Genomic DNA, 19,622 nt, shown 5'->3' on the forward strand with positions numbered 1-19,622 from the left:
CCTTAAAAAAAACACTTAAAAATTTACAAAAAAATGGCATTGATTAGCGGGGCGTAGCGGGGCGGGGCGGGGAGGGGCGGGGTGGGGCGGGGACAACTCCACCCCCTTCCCCGCACCGGGGAATTTTTATAATCCCCTTCCCCTTTCAAATCGGGGAATCCCCTCCCCAAACGGGGCGGGGCGGGGCGGATCCCCGCTTTTTCGGGTGAAATTGCCAGCCCTAGTGGGTCCTACCAACTCCACGTACACCCATGCGTAGGGTGGGGCCCACCATTTTATCACATCTGTTGCTGGGTGGTTACCGTGATATCCACCCAAGCCCATGCATAGGATGGGCCCACCATGTCACACCTCATATTTTGATGGGGTGGGGCCCTTTATTTTACACCCATGCATAGCATAGGCTAGGAACAACAGTATATTATTAGGGATTTGCAAGGGACTATAGCACAAGACATTTTGTAGGTTGGCTGTTGCATGAGACAGCGGCCACATAGGCTCACTTTTCAACAGATTTTGTCTCATTCATTTAATTCATTTGAGGTACCTTATCTCTCATGCAACAGCCGACCTGCAAAATGCCTTCTGCGTTGGTCCCTAGCAAATCACATATTAGTATGAGGGAAATGATAAATGCGCCCCTTTTCATCACATGGGACACCCAACTCAGTGTATGTGGCAATCAAATTTGTTGAATCCTTATGACGTGAAGTACATCAACCCCTCTGCAGTCATTGATACACTGCGCATTTATCATTTCCCTATTATTTTTGGGCATTAGGATTGCCCCATGATTTTTGTGTCATCCAAGACCCACTTAGGGAGGTGATATATATTTCATATTCGCCCTTTTTTCCTTGGGATAGCCCAAGTAGTATATTTATAATTAATGAGTAATGCTGTTGGGCTTGAGATGGTACTCTGAGCATAATTTAGGACCCCTTATAGTGGAGGGGGACTCATCTAACGTTATAGCTTGGGCAAGCAATCATGGAGGCGGGCCATGGAGACTACACAATATTCTCGATGAAATACGAGACCTACTAAGGAGCCTCCATCCACAGCTTATTCATAGAGGAGAACTGCCAACACTCGTGCGGATATACTGGCCAAACAGGGGTTAACTTTTTGGCGGAAGTGCGGAACTGATTGTCAATTACGGGAAATACATAGGCAATTCTGTGCCTGACCCCATATCATTTTTCTGTACTGGGACGCCTTGTCCCTCCTTTAATTAATAAAATCCTTGTTAATTCTCAAAAAAAAGTATTGACTGCGCTTTTACACTAAAAGGGGCTGTCCCAAGCAAAAAAGGGGACTCAGATCCTATACCCGATGCTCCGATTTCACTCTAAAAACCCTCCCATGCATCGAGTCATATAATACCAAATTCTGATGGAAGGGTTGAGTAGGAAGAATAAGCTTATGAAAGCGTATAATCTTCTTTGCTGGATGAAGGTGAAGGTTTGTAGTCCAGACATCCTACATTGCAATACTGTTATTCTGGGTTTCTATAGGGAAGGGTTAGTGGTTTCTGCCAATGTTTTGAGATAAGGATGAGCTAGAAATGAAGGACATTGTTGAAAATCCTGCAATGGGAGATTGGAGACTTGAAACAAGAATCATCCAAGTGGGATTTCATTTGTAAGAATATATGAACAAGTGGGTTTTCTCGATCAAATATTTGAGGAATTGATCTAGAGGTTAAGGTATGGAAATGGCCTTTTGAGTACTTGGTGCTCATGGTTTCAATTTTTTTATGTCTGTTTCTCCATGCAACCACTTAGATAATACATTTCCCTATCATCTTGTTTCTCTCTTAGAATATATCTTTTTTTTTCGGTAGGTAAGCTGGAGTTTGGTGGGTACTACACCAGGACCCTGACTGTTTATTTGATAAAGAGAAAGATGTTACACTTGACTTGTGGGTACAAGACACCATCCCTAACTCGGAACCCATGAGAGAGGGAGATTCAAAATCTTGGGAGAGACAAAAACCAGAACACTAAACCTTAGAGTTTAATCTGCCCAATATTCTTGAGTAAACGTAATCTGCTAGCTTGATGGGAGCATGTTGGGATCTTTGGGAGCGTCTTAGGCAAGTCATCTTTAGAACCTTTTGTTCCTCCTCTTCTTCTTCTTCTTGAGAATTTTGGTCGTCTATATCCGACTCCTTGTTTCTCATGTATCAGCATGAGAAACAAGGAGTGTTCCTTGTTGCTGATGTGTTTGAATCTCCCTACCAGTTTTCCTCTTCTCGAAGGAATGGGTTATCTTTATTCATACCTATATTGTGCGCATTTAGGCCGTCCTCGTTTATGATTTCTTCATTGTCCTCATCCACTAGGATTGCAAAATTATTTTTAGTCCCGGTGTCATGTTGAATTGTGGTAATTTGGGTGGGATGTTCATTTCTTCTTCCTATCCCCCTTTTCCCTTTTGTCCACTGTTAGAATATATTATATCAAATCTAGACAAATTTGACCATTGGATCGTTAGGGTGATAGATTAGGCAACTTAGCGGTTAGATTTTAGTTGTTTTCAGTTATATATTTTGAATTTCAGATATAGTTAGCTTTAGGTAGTGTTTTTTTTTTTTTTGAATGGTAGAAAATTTCAATAAACAAAGAAGCCCGAGACGGTCAATACAAATATACAACAGAAAGAAAGGATACATCACCAAAGATACGATCTAATCAACTAAGGACGCAAACAAAAGTTCAAGGCGGCAAAAAATCAAAAAGTTCCGAGACCTCCCTCAAAACTCCATGCCTCGCTAACTTTTCAGCTACCCCATTAGCCGACCACCTAACATGAGAGAAAGATGGAGGGGAATCCCCCACCACATAAAAAATTTCATGTAAACCACTCGTAAAAGCTTCTAAAAATATAATGCAAAGGCTCCCGAGTATTTTCCTACAATTCATTGGCGATTCGGCATGTTCTGCTATTTCTAGTTTGGATTTTCATTGGCTTCTTGAATTACACTCTATTTGATTACTCGACTGTTTCAATTACTTATTTATCTAGTTTAGTAACTAGACATTTTACATGTCCACATAGGACTCAAATTTTACAGCACGGACGACTATTGGACTCCTAACAAAATGCTCACCATCGGTCCAAGTTAAGCTTCCAAATGAGTAATCTCCTTGTACCTTCCGTGTAGAAGAGAAAGTCATTCTGAATTGTATCTTTGTGATAGAAGAATTGAAGGACAGGAACTCTGGTTTGACTGCCACCTTAATGCCATGTGGAGACTGCACCAAAGCTTTATACACAGAATTAGTTGGACCGACGTTTGTTACAGTTCTCAAGATCGTTGTGGTCTTCATAAGGTTTGGGATTGAGATGGAAGGCAGGTTCAGATTCGGTATGGACTGTCTATTTTTTGTGCAGGAGGTTGCCTCCTTAGTAATATTGCTAATGGCAGAGTTGGTGTAGTCCATGGAGCAGAGGAACTGAACATAGTCCCCCGTGCTCATATCATAAATAAGCCCTGGATTTGTCACTTTGTTGGGATTGATAAGACCCCCGCCTATGTCAAAAGGGTCTGCTGGCTTGCGATTACCTCCCTCTGCAACTATCATCTCTCCATCTGTGCCGGTTTGAGAGGCTGCAGTTTTGAATAAAAAGGTATTTATTCCAAAATGAAAGAAGCACAGACTTGAAACTGTAATCCATAGGAAGAATGTGACTCACCCGTAGTCACAATTGCGGATTTTATTGCTGCAGGAGACCAATCTTTGTGCAACGATTTTATAAGGGCAGCTATTCCGGCCACATGTGGACAAGCCATTGAGGTTCCTGAATCGAAGGCAAACCCGTCCTCTGTAGCGCTAGTTGGTGGATAGGCAGCCAAGATGCTAACACCAGGTGCAGCTATATCAGGCTGCGAACACCCAAAACCCGTCATATATATTAGGTAATCATGAAATATAGAAGTACTCGATGAAAAGAAATTTTCTAAGATATTGTTGACTACTATGGAGGAAACAATATTCCTATGTTGGTAGTATTTGATAATGTTGAAAATAACGTTAAGCTGTATCTCTCATGTATGGTTACAGTTTTCGAAATGCAAAATCAAATCTCATGAGTTGTGTTACAATTATTGTCAGAATCTTTTTTCAAAATGATTCTCTGGTGAAACCCATTTGCCGTTATTAATCCACCACTTTAGCTGTAATTCCCCTTTGTTGAGATCTCATCAAAGTCAGGTTTCTCGTGTAAAATTTTATAACAGAGGCATCTATTTAAGTTGTCAAGGGGAGCAAAAATATTGCAATAATTGTTGTTAAACAGAAGTGATTTAAGTTTTGGATCCTCTTAAATTGAAGTGGCAATTGATCCTTGATTTCAATAAACCACCAAATAGTCTGTCGGACTTGCATAGGTGTTGAAACAATTTTTTTTATTTTCCTTTTTCCATTGCAATAAGCATTTAGGGGTCCGATGACATTTGGAACCGAGAAAAGAAAATGAGGATACACTTGGGCATGGATCATACCTTTAACACTGCAGGAGACAGGGAGCTTGGCCCTCTGGATGAGAAATATGCTACTCTTGGGGAGGTCAATTTCCCATTAACAGTCTTGGGATGGCTCAACTTCACGACTGGGGACCTTCATGAAGAATGAACCTGATTACTTAATTATTTCGTTCAATACAGAATCTTTCATCTATAATCTCAAGATATTCTTACCTTGCCCTTCGGATGTAGGAGACTATCTCTGTCCCTACTTCATAAGTTACCATAATACATTGAATAAAATCACATTTAGTGAGCTTATTATCTGCTGGCTGTGCAAAGATGAGGCCAATACCTCCTGCTGCAAACACGGTCAGAGCTGCAGTGGACATATCCTGATGATCAGCAACTGAAAAACAGAGGACAACCTTTCCTTTTGCTAATGTAGCATTGAGACTTCCAAGCTTACATCCCTTGCTGCAAAACACACAGCATCATTAAAACAGAAGAGTACTAGAACTATTGATTAGGGAAGGTAGTTGAGAGGAAGTAGAAAGACTGATCACCTTCCATCATCAGTAAAAATATCTTCTACTTCTGCCGAGATATGTTCTGAGTATACAAGTCCATTGAACCCACCTTTGTTCTTTTTAGTATCCATGGATTGACCCTGCAACCAACATTGCCAAGAATAATAACATTCTTAGTATTGCCTACTTTTCCTTTCAGAGGAGCAAATGATATGTAATCAAAGTAATGAAGTATGTTGGAAATTGTAACATATGAGCGCTCTACCCATTACCAAGAGAGTGTGATTGTTTCCAAGTGTAATGGCTGTTGGGAAGGCCCTGTCAATGGTAGTGGCGGCAACATTTAATATCCATGGCGCTGTATTCTCAACCGTCTGAGAGTCAGGACCTTCATTCCCAGCAGAACAAACAACCACGATCCCTTTTGCTACTGCATGAAAGGAACCAATTGAAATTCCATCTTGCTCAATGTAAGGAAAGAGAGGAACCACAGTTCCGAGAGACCCAGATATGACATCTACTCCATCATGTATGGCTTCATCAAATGCTTTAAGTGTATCCGCATCGCTACATCCCCCACCATTAAAGGCCCAACAAACCTTGTAAATTGCTAAATGGGAATGTGGTGCACCACCTCTGGCCACCCCTGTAGCTAACCCTCTGTAGCTCGCATTCTTCACAAGAGAGCCAGCAGCTGTGGAAGCTGTGTGAGTTCCATGACCTACACCATCTCGCGGTGATAAGAAGTCATCAAATTCAGTAGTGTTTATGATTTTTCCCGCTTCGGCGATTAACCCTTTTACGAACCAACGTGCACCAATCAGTTTCCTATTACAATTAGTGGAATTGAACAGCTCTCCATGCTGGCAAATCCCCTTCCAGTGAGATGGGATCGGGCCCATGTCTTTATCACTAAAACTTTCCAACTCCGGCCAGACACCTGCACGTTTTGGAAGCATTTTTCAGAGGTTCCATTGAATAGAAACTTGCAGCTGATTTTTATATGATACCTGTATCTATAACACCAATAATGGTTCCTTCACCCATTTTGCTGTCTGATAAAAGATGAGAATTAGATTGCAGCCCAAGAAAATCCCAGCTTCGAGTTGTATGGAGTTTGTGGATGCGATTCGGTGTCACCCGGACAACACCAGGGAGCTCTGCATTTTGTGAGGCTTGTGTTATTAAAAAAAACCCATGGTAAGCTGATTGTTGAATATAGCTACACTTGGTTGAACTTACCCGCGACCATTTCTGCTTGAGATGGTGTTAGTCTAGCTGCGAACCCTGAGAATCCATGCTTGTAGCTATATAATATCGAACCTTGGGCAGCTTCTTTGCTGTAATTTGTGGAAGTATAAATGATTAAATAAAACACTAATTGGTTGTTTCACATGGTATCAGAGCTATTTTCTCACGGCATGTCCTCGGTTCAAAACCCAACAACTCCTTGATATTAAAATTCCACCAACCCGAAAAAGAGGGGCCACATGTGAGGCGAAGTGAAACGATTAAATAAAACCAACTGTAACAGCTTAAGCTTTTAGAGTAATTGGTTGTTTCACACAATTACCAATCTAAAGTTGCTCAGGGGTTATAATGTGGTGAGCAGAGGACGTCCTCGACTGTAATCTTTTATATTAAGAGGATAGTAACTTCTAGTCTATACCTTCCAAGCAAAGTTGTTAACATTTCTTGATGAGAATTTTCAATAACCATGGGATCCTCATGCTGCTTCTCTCCCATGTAAACAATGTGCACCTGAATTGTTGGTGGGAATATCCTTCAGTCAAGAATATAATAAAGAATAAGAGAAGCTTCAAGGCGCGTAATCGCTTTCCTCAAGACAATATTCACCCCCAACAAATTTAACTTGAAAAAATTTGTGAGAGATAGATTGCTAGAGAGAGAAGAAAACTACAGTAATAACTGTTTTTCTCATTATTGAAAAGGCATATTTCTACTCTTTTTATAGAGCACTAGATATCTATTGTCCAAGAGAAACATCTCTTCAAGACATCCCTTTGATTGGTTTGAATAATGACCATTCGATCACAACTCTTTGTGATTTAAGTGTCTTGGATCACCCACAAAGTGTCCTTTGTGTTTGAAAAACATCCATGACTCTTGGGAAGCAAAAGACATGAAGAAATGATGAAAAAGGGAAGTGAAAAGCCATGTCTATTTTCTCCCAACAGATAGTTTTTCGAACAGCCGCGATCGACCGGGCCTTCGCGGTCGCCTTCCGACATGCTTTTGTTTCTTTTTATTTTTTACGACCCAAAGAACTGCGGTCGACCTCCGACACCTTCCTGGAAATCAATTAAGTTTCCAGGAACCAATCCGCGGTCGCCCGGGATACCCCGGTCGACCGGCCCTGTCTAAAAATTGTTTTTATATTTAAAATTAAAAACTTGTAAAACCATTTAATTTCCAAATACCACTTTGCATTTTGAAAATCTCTAACATGAATCATCCGCTAAACTTTGAGTAAATGACAAAAATAATCCAAACTAAAACTAAGGTGGTAAGACACTCACATTGTTTACTGCCCTGATAAATGCAACAGAGATTTGAAACTGAAGATGGAGGAAGAAGAGTGAAAGGACTGCAAGTAACTGAGTTGTGGGAGCCTCTCTCTGACCGCATAAATGTGTAGCCATTGTCATCAAGGTTTTGGGTTTTGGAGATTTCTACTCCTTCCTTAGCATTTATTATTTATTGAATCAGGGCAGATGTTGCTTCAGTATGGAAAGCTATCTCCACTTTCAGACACAGAAAGCAAGTCACAAAGTGTGATCCCCACTAAAAAAAGGGTCTAAAAGTTCCTCAATCTCTCTGGTAGTGGGCAAAATTTATGAGCATCTCTCAGCTTTCAATGTAAAAAATGTTTCCTTTTCCATGTATTACTATTGGGTAGATTTGTGATGTTTTTGCTTGATTAGTTGCATTTTTGGCTCTATTAGTGGCATTCTCTTTGAGTAGATTTGTGATCTTTGGCTTGATTAGTGGCATTTTTGGCTTGATGCGAATTTTATAATAACTCGAAAAGGAAACAGTAAAAAGATGCAAGGATCTTTTTCTGTGATTTGATTGGATACACTGCAGATAGTCAAGGAAGATATTTGCACCCGCCTTGTTTCAATGATTGTACTCCTCTCTTCCGTTCACACTTCTCTAGTCGGGCTGTTTTAAATCCCAGAGAACTATCACTAAGGGCCCCTTTGGATGCCGAGAAGATTTTGATTTGGAATTCTCACATTTGCAGCCCTTTTTGCATTGACATTCGGATCCCGGTCAAATCCTTGAATTTCCAAATAAGCTGTCGAAATAAGAAATTGGAAATCCACAGATCTGGCAGTTTTCTTCACCCTCTTGGCTCCTTAGCCTCTCCCTGCAGCAGGAATTACCTGCTTCCCTCTATATCTCCCTCAACATGAGCTGGCAGATCTATTAATTTTGTACTGAAAACTCAATTCCAAATCCAATTACAAAATCTGAGGTATCCAAACGGCCCTTAAGGAATGCTGCCACTGTAGAACTACCTGTGTTCTCTTCACGTGCGTTTCCGGCTTGCATTGATTTCTATTCTCAGCAGTGATCTTTCATTGATTTCTGATTCTCATTACTGTTTGGATTGCAGGATTTCTTCTCTGGAAAAGCTTGGAATGGAAAGAAGTTTCTAAAATTTCCTACTGTTTCACACATGAAAAAAGATAACATCAACCAACCCTATTCAAGGGCCTTCAATTTATGATGATATCCCACTAAATTACCCATAATCATATCATTTCCCTGTAAATAATTGAAGGAAATTTTCCAAGAAAAAAATATCCATCAAAAATGTTTTTCTTGCAATCCAAACAGTCTTAATGAAATGGAAAGATGGTGGAAATGAGGTGAAAGAACATATAAAGAGGTCATGTGGGGATGGTGATGACATTTCCACGAAGATAAAGACACTTTTATCAGAGCACGGTAAGAGTGGAGAGCAGTTCTGTCAATGCATTTAGGAGGGACATGATTGATGGTGTTTATTTAAAGCAATATTATTGGTGGGGCCTACTAACCTTCCACTAAAGGGCAGCATTTTTGTCTGATAGGAGTGGGTCGCTCTTGCCTGGGAAGTTTTACGATCTAAACACTTTGGATTAAAATGATATCCCTATTGTTAAGTTGTATTAACAATAGGGATATCATTTTATTTTACGAGTGCCTGGCATTGTAGAATTTCTTATGTTATCTTCACGGGCTTTTTGTTCCTTTTGCCTGCACTGACATGGGGAAGATAAGGCAAAAGAACATATAAAACGTAAAGAGGGTGATGAAATTTCCATTAAGATAAAGGTACTTTTATCAGAACGTGTTAAGAGTGGAGCAACAGTTTTGTCATGCACTAAGGAGACGTATATGATTGATGGTGCAAGTGGAGGGAGGGCCTCTGCTCCTGGTGCCATCCATCATTCCTTCTTTCTTTTCTTGGGTCAATTGGGGTCAAACCCATTGTCTCAAAGGACTGTTTTAGCAAAGCTTGCCCCTTCTTTTCTCATCCTCCCTTAACATGAGAGTGAGAGAAGGGAGATTAGGCATGAGAGTATTTTTTGCACACTTTGGCCCACGTGGGTCGATTTAAAGCCAACTTATGAGTTGATAGGGTGGAGCTGCGGTCGGAATTTGGGAATTTTTGAACCAAAATTAAACACATCGTGAGTCCAATAGTCTGGTTTGGACTCAAAATCATCTCTCATTATCCAAAATGTGTGGGTCCACTGATTTGAGACAAGGATGAGCTGGAAATGGAGGACATTGATTAAAATCCTGCAATGGGAGATTGGAATTGTTCTAGTTATTAAGGTGTGGACATGATCTCTTGATTTCTTAGTGCCTTATGTTTCATTGTTATTATGTCCGTTTCTCCATGCAACCACTTACATAATACATTTCCCTATCATCATATTTCCTTGTTAGAATATATAGGATCAAATCTAGACAGATCTGACCGTTGGATTGTTAGGGTGTAGATTTGGCAGCTTAGCAATTAGTTTTTGGTTACATATTTCGAATTTCAAATGTCACTTGTTTTAGGTTTTTTTGAGTTAGGTAAGCTAGGATCAAACCTCCGACCTCCAGGTTTAAGACTAATGAGCTAATTTTAGATAGTTATGCACTATTTTTCATATCTTCCATGTTAGCCTCCTGTAAAAGCCTCAATAAATATTGTGAAACAACCAATGATTCTAAAAGCTTAAGCTGTTAGAGTTGATGTTATTTAATCATTTACACTTCAACAAAAATAATGCACCCAATATTTCATTGGGTTCTCTTCATAATTTTCATACAATTCTGAACTTTTACAGTCCCACATCTTGATTCATGGCTGATTGGGCAAGTTCTGCTTTGTTTTTATTTAGTTCGGATTTTCATTGGCTTCTTGAATAAATTATGGCTGTTCAAAAAAAAAAAACAAAAAGAAAAAGAAAAAGTGGTGATCGATTGCTTTGTATATGGTGAGAGAGGAGTTTATTGATGTTTCATGATGGCTGTGATGGCTGATGTCCGGTGCTTTATTACATGGACCATGTCTTTCAACATGGAAAGGAATTACCTCTAGCGTTCATGTTCATAGAGTCAATTTCAACATTACAATACTGATACACTCTTATTCGATGACTCAACTATTCTCTTGCTTAGTTTCTAGACATTTTACATGCCTACGTAGGACTCAAATTTTACAACACGGACGACTATTGGACTTCTAACAAAATGCTCTCCATCGGTCCAAGTTAAGCTTCCAAATGAGTAATCTCCTTGCACATTTCGTGTAGAAGAGAATGTCATTCTGAATTGTATCTTTGTGATGGAGGAATTGAAGGACAGGATCTCTGGTTTGACTGCCATCTTAATGCCATGTGGAGACTGTACCAAAGCTTTATAGACAGAATTGATCGGACCCACATTTGTTACAGTTCTCAAGATTGCCATGGTCTTCTTAACGTTTGGGATTGAGATGGATGGCAGGTTCAGATTCAGTATGGAATGTCTATTTTTTGAGCAGGAGGTTGCCTCCTTAGTAATATTGCTAATGGCTGAGTTGGTGTAGCCCATGGAGCAGAGGAACTGAACATAGTCCCCCGTGCTCATATCATAAATAAGCCCTGGATTTGTTGCTTTGTTGGGATTGATAAGACCTCCGCCTATGTCAAAAGGGTCTGCTGGCTTGTGATTACCTCCCTCTGCAACTATCATCTCTCCATCCGTGCCGGTTTGGGAGGCTGCAGAAGTTTTGAATAAAAAGGTATTTATTCCAAAATGAAAGAAGCTTGGAATTGGAAAAGTAATCCATGGGAATGAGACACACCAGTGGTCACAATTGCCGATTTTATTGCTGCAGGAGTCCAATCTTTGTGCAAGGATTTGATAAGGGCAGCTATTCCGGCCACATGTGGACAAGCCATTGAGGTTCCTGTATCGAATGAAAACCCATCCCAGTCCTCTGTACCGCTAGGTGGTGGATATGCAGCCAAGATGCTAACACCAGGTGCAGCTATATCAGGCTGCAAAGATTGAAAACCGGTCATATATATTAGGTGATCATGAAATATTGAGGTACTAAATGAACGCAAAATTTACAAACTATGGAGGGAATAACATTCCTCTATTGGTAGTATTTGATAATGTTGAAAATAATGTTAAGCTGTATCTCTCATTTCAAAAAGAAAAAAAAAAAGAAATAAATGCTAAGCTGTATTTCTCATGTATGGTTTATGTTTTCAAAATGCAAAATCAAATCTCATGAGTTGGTATGTTACAAATACTGTCAGAATCATTTTTTTCCCTAAATGATTCTCCAGTGAAGCCGATATTGTCAAAATCATTTATTTTCCAAATGATTCTCCAGTGTTGCCCATTTACACCTATTAATCTACCACTTTAACTGTAATTCCCGTTTGTTGAGATCTCTTCAAATTTATCATGTAGCACTTTATAACTGAGCCATCTATTTAAGTTGTCAATGGGAGCAAGAATAATGTATAAATTGTTATTAAACAGAAGTGATTTAAGTTTTGGAACCTCTTAAATTGAAGTAACAATTGATCCTTGATTACAATAAATCTCCAAATAATCTGTTGAACTTGCATAGGTGTTGAAACAATCCTTTTGGCGTTCTTTTCTCCTTAATTTCAATAAGCATTGTGGAGTCCAATGGAATTTCGAACAGAGAAATGGAAAATGGGATACACTTGGAAGTGGACCATACCTTCAACACTGCAGGAGATATGGAACTTGGCCCTCTGGATGAGAAATATGCTACTCTTGGGGAGGTCAATTTCCCGATAACAGTCTTGGGATGGCCCAACTTCACGATTGGGGACCTTCACGGAGAATGAATCTGATTACTTACTATTTTGTTCAATATAGAATCTCTCATATCATTTCAAGATATGCTTACCTTGTCCTTCGGATGTAGGACACTATCTCTGTCCCAACTTCATAATTTACCATAATACATGGAATAATTTCACATGAAGTGAGCAGGTTATTTGTTGGCTGTGCATAGATGAGGCCAATACCTCCCGCTGCAAACACGGATGCAGCTGCAGTGGTAAGATCCTGATTATCAGCTACTGAAAAACAGAGGACAACCTTTCCTTCTGCTGATGTAGCATTGAGACTTCCAAGCTTACATCCCTTGCTGCAAAACATAGAGCGTCATTAAAACAGAAGAGTTGTAGAACTATTGAATTGGAAAGGTAGGTTGGAGGAAGTAAAAAAACTGATCACCTTCCATCATCTGCAAAAGTTTCTTCTATTTCTGCAGCGATTTGTTCTGAGTATACAAGTCCATTGAACCCATTGTTCGTTTTAGTGTCCATGGATTGACCCTGCATCCCACATTGCCAAGAGTAAAAACATGGTTAGTATTGTATACTTTTCCTTCCAGAGAAGCAAATGACATGTAATCTTTACTTTTGGAGCAGTATAGAAAGGTAATGTATGAGTGTTCTACGCATTACCAAGAGAGTGCGATTGTTTCCAAGTGTAATGGCTGTTGGGTAGGCCCTGTCGATGGTAGTGGCTGCAACATTTAAGATCCATGGGGCTGTATTATCGACCGTCTGAGAGGCAGGACCTTCATTCCCAGCTGCACAAACAACCATGATCCCTTTTGCTACTGCATGAAACGAACCGATTGAAATTCCATTATCCTCTACGTAAGGAAGGAGAGGAACTGCGCCTCCAAGTGACCCCGATATGACATCTACTCCATCATGTATGGCTTCATCAAATGCTTTAAGAATATCCGCATCGCTGCATCTCCCACCGGCCCAACAAACCTTGTAAATTGCTAAATGGGCATGCGGTGCACCACCTCTAGCGACCCCTCTAGCTAACCCTCTATAACTCGCATTCTTCACGAGAGAGCCAGCAGCTGTGGAAGCTGTGTGAGTTCCATGCCCGTTACCATCTCGCGGGGATAAGAAATCATCAGTAATGTTTTTTATTCTTCCACTTTCGTCCATTACCCCTTCTAAGAACCACCGTGCACCAATCAGTTTTCTATTACAGTTGGTGGAATTGAAGAGCTGTCCATGCTGGCAAATCCCTTTCCAGTGAGATGGGATCGGACCCATGTCTTTATCGCTAAAACTTTCCAACTCAGGCCAGACACCTGCACATTTTGGAAGCAATTTACAGAAAGGTTCCAATGAATATAAACTTGCAACTGATTTTTTATATGATACCTGAATCTATAACACCAATAATGATTCCTTCACCCATTTTGCTGTCTGATAAAAGTTGAGATTGAGAATGGAGCCCAAGAAAATCCCAGCTCCGAGTCGTTTGGAGTTTGTGAATGCGATTTGGTATCACCCGGAGAACACCAGGGTGCTCTGTATTATCTTTGGCATAAGCATCCGATAAAAATAAAAACCATGGTAAGCTTATGGTTGCATAGAGCTACACTTGGTCGAACTTACCTGCCGCCATTTCTGCTTGAGACTGTGTTAGTCTAGCTGCAAACCCAGAGAAGCCATGTTTGTAGCTATACACTATCGAACCTTGGGCAGCTTCTTTGCTGCAATTTGTTGAAGTATAAATGATTATCTCTAACAACTTAAACTTTTAGAGTAATTAATTGTTTCACATGGTATTAGAGCTAATGCCTCACAGCACGTCCTGGGTTCAAAACCCAACAATTCAACCCAACTAAGCCTTTGTCCCAAACTAGTTGGGGTCGGCTAATGAATCCTTTAGAAAATTTTCATGAAGAAGGTGAAAGAAACTACCCGGCTTACATTGACTAAGTCTAATCCCGACACTAGTTTGGTTCGTCCACATTGATCATTTTCTTCCATTCTCTCTTATCCAAGGTCATGTTCTCTATTATGTTCTAGCCATCAAGTCTTTCCTCACTGTTTCTACCCAAGTTGTTTTCGGTCTGCCCCTACCTCTTTTTACTCCATCAACTTGGCATGACTCACTTCCTCTCACTGGAGCATCCAAACGCCTACGTTGGATACGACCAAACCATCTTCAGCGGGGCTCTCTCATCTTCTCCAGAATTGGTGTCACCCCCATCTTTTTACCGATGTCTTCATTTTTATTTCTATCTAACCTTGTGTGGCTGTACATCCATCTAAGCATTCACATCTTCGCTACACTCACCTTATGCACATGTTGCTTCTTGGTGGCCGAACATTCTGAGCCGTACAACATGGCAGGCCTCACAGCTATCTTATAAAACTTTCCCTTCAACTTGGTAGGTATTTTACAGTCGCAAAGAACTCCCGAAGCCAGGGACGGAGCCAGGAATTTGCTGTAGAGGGGGCAAAGGATGGTGGTTTTATAACAATTACTAAATTAATATAAAGTAAAAAAAATCAAAAGTCGACATAAATTTCAAATCAAAGTGCTTTTAATTTATAAAAAAATATCAAAAGTTGACATAAATTTTAAATCAAATTGCTTTTAATTTTAAAAAAAATTCATTCACATTTGTTTCTCGACCTCAGTTAGTGATGAAAACACTCATCTTTCTCTTGTTTTTTTATGTATTGTAATAATCAACTGGGGCTTCTATGTTATGACATTTTTTTAAAAAAATAAAAATAAAATTGGAATATGGAAATAGGATTCATGGATAGAACAAGGGGAGATTTTATACGGTGTTTGAGGTTTAAGTCCTATCTTTTTCAAAAAGTACAGTGGGCCCCCTTCATAAGATGATTCAATCTATTTATTTGTTGGATTTGGCCACAATGTAAATAGGTTGTACCCTGTAAATTATCTCCATAGGATGATCCTAACCCTCAGATTTATAAATTTTAAATAATGTGCAGTCCCTCTACAAATCAGAGGGTTAGGGTCATCCTATGGAGATGATTTACAAGTACAATTTATTGAGGTTGAGGCCCAACAAATGAACGGTTTGGATCATCCTATGAAGTGGGCCCAACTTACTTTTTGAAAAAATAATGGACTTTACTCCCTCCCACACACCATAAAAAAATGGATATTGTTATACACTTATTTTTCTCCCTTTAAATATTTTTCTACCCTTCCTTCCTACTCCAAATGTACCTTGCTTTTGGACCCTAGATGCCTAGACATATTAGGTGTTGAAATTTAGAATGAACGGTAGAGATGAAGATCTTAAATGCTTTAAAAATGCCACAAAAATAGCTGTTTTTGGAAACAAGGTGAAATGCCTTAAATACCTGATAAATTTTCTACAAAAATGAGAGATTAGGAGAGATATCTTAGGAGAGATAAACTTGAAAGGAAATCATTTCCAAAACAGAATTTCGTTTGGATATTAAAGATGGACATACTTTTCCGCAAAATCCTAGGGAGGGCGGGCAAGATTTCATTTGGAAATTAAAGAAAGGCGGACATTTCGGCAAAATCCAAGGGGGCGGACAATATTTTGGAAATTATAGTGGCAAAACTTTTTGGCAAAAATCTAGTGGGGGCAACTGCCCCCCCGCCCCCTTGGCTCCGTCTCTGCCTGAAGCATGCTTCCACTTCAACCAACCTAACATCCTCTTCAATCTCTTCTTCCAAAGGTTTTAGACTGCGTAGGACTAAGACATAGTATATGGAGTGCAACTTTAGTAATGTAAGGAGGTGGGGCGAAGATGTAGTAAGTATGACTGGGGCCACTTTAGAAGATGGATTTCTTCTACTCAAGTTTTCCAAAGCCGAAGACTGCATTCGGGTCCTTGAAACCACCTGCCATACCTTTGGAGGAAGAACACTAATCCTCCAAAGATGGTCCCCTGAAGTCTCTTTAGAGAAAAAGAAACTCTCTGAAATTCCGGTCTGGATTCGTCTTCCGGGCCTTCATTTGAAATTTTGGACTCACCACATTCTAAGTAGGATTGCTAGTGTTATTGGAAATCCCCTCTATATGGACTCTCATACAGATGAGTCAACCAGGCTAAATTATGCTAGATTGTGCATCCAAATTAAGGCTGGTCAATCCCTCCCTGACTGTATCAAACTTAGAACTACCTCTGGAGTTATAGTGCAGCAAATCCTTTATGATTGGAAACCAGAGGCCTGCTGTAAATGCCAAGATTTCAGTCACAAATCTAGTGAATGCAGTTCTCACTCCGGACAACAACCTCCTCTTTCAAAGCAGGTATGGAGGCCAAAAAATCCCCTTGGTTCTGACAATTCAAAATTGCCCGGAATCCCATTGAGGGGCATGCCACCTCGAATCACAATGTGGTAAAACCCCCAATGGTATCTGAAGTCCCTCAAGTGCGAAGTCCTTCTATTAGCAATAAGTTTTCAGCCCTATCCCAACCTCTTTTGGATAGAATCAGTGATGGCAGCCCTATCCGAACCTCTTTTGGATAGAATCAGTGATGGCAACAGCTCCAAGGTTTCCCAAGGATGCACCATGGTTTCGGATCAGGGCATAGCAAATCATATGGCAACCTTGGATAATTCAAATGGGAACGAAATCTGGCAAAAAGTCCAACGAAAAAAGGGAAAGTCATCGGCCTTCCTCCTCCGCCCGGCCTCCGGATGCATTTTACCCTCTCTCTCCAATTCTCCTCTTAGGATTGGATAAGGATGGTCTTCTGTGGGTAGCATTTTGTCGCGCGCCTTCTTGAGTTATTTCGTCATTTTGTAGGCTCTTAGCCCCTCTATGTTTATTTTGTTACTGGTCCATTGGACCTTTTGCTTTCTGTTCAGTTCCCCCTTTCGGTTGTGTTAGGGGTTGTTTTCTTTTTTCTCATCGTTGTATCATTTTTCTTATTAATATATCTAGTCGGGGTCTGCCTAACCCCAGCTTACCCATCAAACAAAAAAAAAAGTATGACTGGGCCGCACGTAAGGGGGAGTATCAAACTATACATGGTTAAATCAAAACAACTTTAACAGCTTAAGCTTTTAGAGTAATTGGTTGTTTCACACAATTATCAATCTAAAGTCGCTCAGCTGTTATTATAATGCGGCGAGCCATTCTCCAATGTAATCTTTTATATTAAGAGGATAGTGACTTCTACTCTATACCTTCCAAGTAAGGATGTTAGCATCTCATGATGAGAATTTTCGATAACCGTGGCATCCTCATGCTGCTTCTCTCCCATGTATACAATGTACACCTGAATCAGATAAACGTTGAGTAAATTAATGACATAGAAACGATCCAAACTAAAAGCAAAGTGGTAAGACACTCACATTGTTTACTGCCCTGACAAATGCAACAGAGATTTGAAACTGAAGATGGACGAATAAGATTAAAAAGACTGCAAGTAACCGGGTCGAGGGAGCCTCTCTCCGACCACATAAATGTGCAGCCATTGTCATCAGTGTTTTGGGTTTTGGAGACTTCTACCATTGTTGAAATGGTTACCGGCCATTTATAGAATCAGGGCAGATGTTGCTTCACTATGGAAAACTATCGCCACTTTTGACACAGCCACAAAAAAATAAAACGTCAAAAAGTTGCCCCAGGTGGTGGGGGATATTCATCTCTCAACTTTCACGTGAAAAATGCCTACGTAACTATTGCGTAGATGTGTGACCTTAGTCTTTGTTAGTGTATATAAGATCTGACCATTGGATCAAGTGTGTTAGAGTAGGAGATTAAGGAGTTAGGATTAGGATTAAGATGATCTTCTTCCGATCTTTTCTATCACTTTCAATGTTTATCTCTAAGTGCTTTATATAAGCACATGTTGGTGTTAATGGAAGAAAAGTGAAATTCATAGAAATCTATGTAATTATATAGGCTTGATTAGCTGCATGTTCTTTGTTTTCTTACTAAATCACTGCCAAAAGTTTGCTGTATGTGAAAACTTATTTGGGATTTGGTGGCCATGTGATCGATGACAACCACACATGTTACTTTTTTGGCAGAGGTTGTCTTATTCAATTAATTCATCTGACATGGCTGTCTTCACTTGCAAAAGAGCTGCCGAAATGGCTTTCCGGGAAATTGCCTAGCGACATGTTCTTTGTTTTCTTACCAAGCCACTTCTAAAAGCTTGCTGTATGTGAAGTTCTTACTTATTTTGAACAAGATAGATATCAGACTAGAGGGTGTCTTTCTATGCGCATTTTTTAAGGCTCGTAGTTTCTAAAACAACAGTTTTGAGGAATTGATTGTGGATGGAGAGAAAAGGAAACAAATAAATAAATGCAAGGATCTTTTTCTGTAATTTGATTGTGTTGGGGTTCCACATAAAAACAAATAGTCCCACGTCGGATAAGTGAAATGGATGGGGATGTGTTAAAAGGGAATGGGCACGCTCCCTCTAATGGCTAGCTTTTAGGGGTGAGTTCTACCCGGTTAGATTCCCTGCAGATTGGATGCAACGCAGATAGTCCCAAACATTTTTGGGAAGGAAATGATATTTGCACCCTCTTGTTTCAATGATGGCACTCCTCTCTAAAGTTGACACTTTAATTAATATTTAAAATTGTCTAAAGTTATGCTGCCACTGTAAAAAGGGAAAATTCTCAAAAAATTGTGAATTTTATCTGAAATCTCAAAAAAGGGTAGAATTGGCTAATTTCTCAAAAAGGGGTGAAACGCATCCCAAGGAGTGTTTTAGGACAAAAAATACCCTAATGTTGCCTTTCCCTCCAAGAAAGTAAGCAACAAATCCCAATGCATTTCACCTACTAATTTGACTTTTTTACCTTCTTCTTCCCACGCCAAAATCAAACTCCATTGGCTGTTGTAAAAATCCCAAACGAAATTCCATTGTAGAGAGGTGAAACTCTCCTCTCCTAAAATATAGATTTTATTGCATCTTTTATTTTTCTTTGGCTTTCAAACCTAAGCTTCTCAAGTAGGTCCATTGTGATACATTTGCATACATTTAACATGTTCCTTACACTGCTATGGTGTATTGTCATCATCCTGTTGCAAGTGAGAGTAGCCACACAGGCTCGTTTTCAGCAGTAATATTTTTTAGTTATCTTATTGATTTATTGGTATTGAAGGAGGGTATATACCAATGTACCAATATGAAAAATGCTAAAATGTGGTGGTAGTTAAGCAGGCTTCCTCCTTAATTATACACTCTTTGTGCTTCACTTGTGCTGAGTCTATGTGATCGAATCCATTAATTAGTCCGATCGGCAACCACAAT

The 19,622-nt window shown here is 39.8% G+C and overlaps 2 protein-coding genes across 4 annotated transcripts; both read right to left on the reverse strand.

Moving 5' to 3' along the window:
• Nucleotides 1–2,814: 2,814 nt before the first annotated feature.
• LOC143888000 (subtilisin-like protease SBT3.9) lies at nt 2,815–8,868 on the reverse strand. 3 transcript variants are annotated; one of them, XM_077392267.1, is made up of 10 exons: nt 7,542–8,868; nt 6,671–6,762; nt 6,244–6,341; nt 6,012–6,161; nt 5,274–5,941; nt 5,038–5,141; nt 4,706–4,948; nt 4,511–4,625; nt 3,703–3,892; nt 2,815–3,616 (listed from the first exon to the last, which is right to left on the reverse strand). In XM_077392267.1, the coding sequence occupies exons 1-10, from the start codon at nt 7,668–7,670 to the stop codon at nt 3,048–3,050; spliced, it is 2,358 nt and encodes a 785-aa protein (XP_077248382.1). In that variant the 5' UTR covers nt 7,671–8,868; the 3' UTR covers nt 2,815–3,047. The 3 variants fall into 3 exon arrangements, with proteins under 3 accessions (XP_077248382.1, XP_077248383.1, XP_077248384.1); XM_077392268.1 differs by having other exon boundaries at nt 6,671–6,784; XM_077392269.1 differs by lacking the exon at nt 6,671–6,762.
• A 1,726-nt stretch (nt 8,869–10,594) lies between these two features.
• On the reverse strand, nt 10,595–17,835 carry LOC143888002 (subtilisin-like protease SBT3.9). The gene is made up of 10 exons (XM_077392270.1): nt 17,701–17,835; nt 17,533–17,624; nt 13,983–14,080; nt 13,746–13,895; nt 13,017–13,672; nt 12,784–12,884; nt 12,452–12,694; nt 12,260–12,374; nt 11,360–11,555; nt 10,595–11,273 (listed from the first exon to the last, which is right to left on the reverse strand). Exons 1-10 carry the CDS (start codon nt 17,827–17,829, stop codon nt 10,705–10,707), a joined length of 2,349 nt encoding a protein of 782 aa, XP_077248385.1. The 5' UTR covers nt 17,830–17,835; the 3' UTR covers nt 10,595–10,704.
• Nucleotides 17,836–19,622: the final 1,787 nt, after the last annotated feature.

Source organism: Tasmannia lanceolata, unplaced genomic scaffold (assembly GCF_043159265.1).
Source record: "Tasmannia lanceolata isolate RefF3 unplaced genomic scaffold, GAP_Taslan_0.1 ptg000012l, whole genome shotgun sequence".
Classification (NCBI taxonomy): Eukaryota; Viridiplantae; Streptophyta; class Magnoliopsida; order Canellales; family Winteraceae; genus Tasmannia; species Tasmannia lanceolata.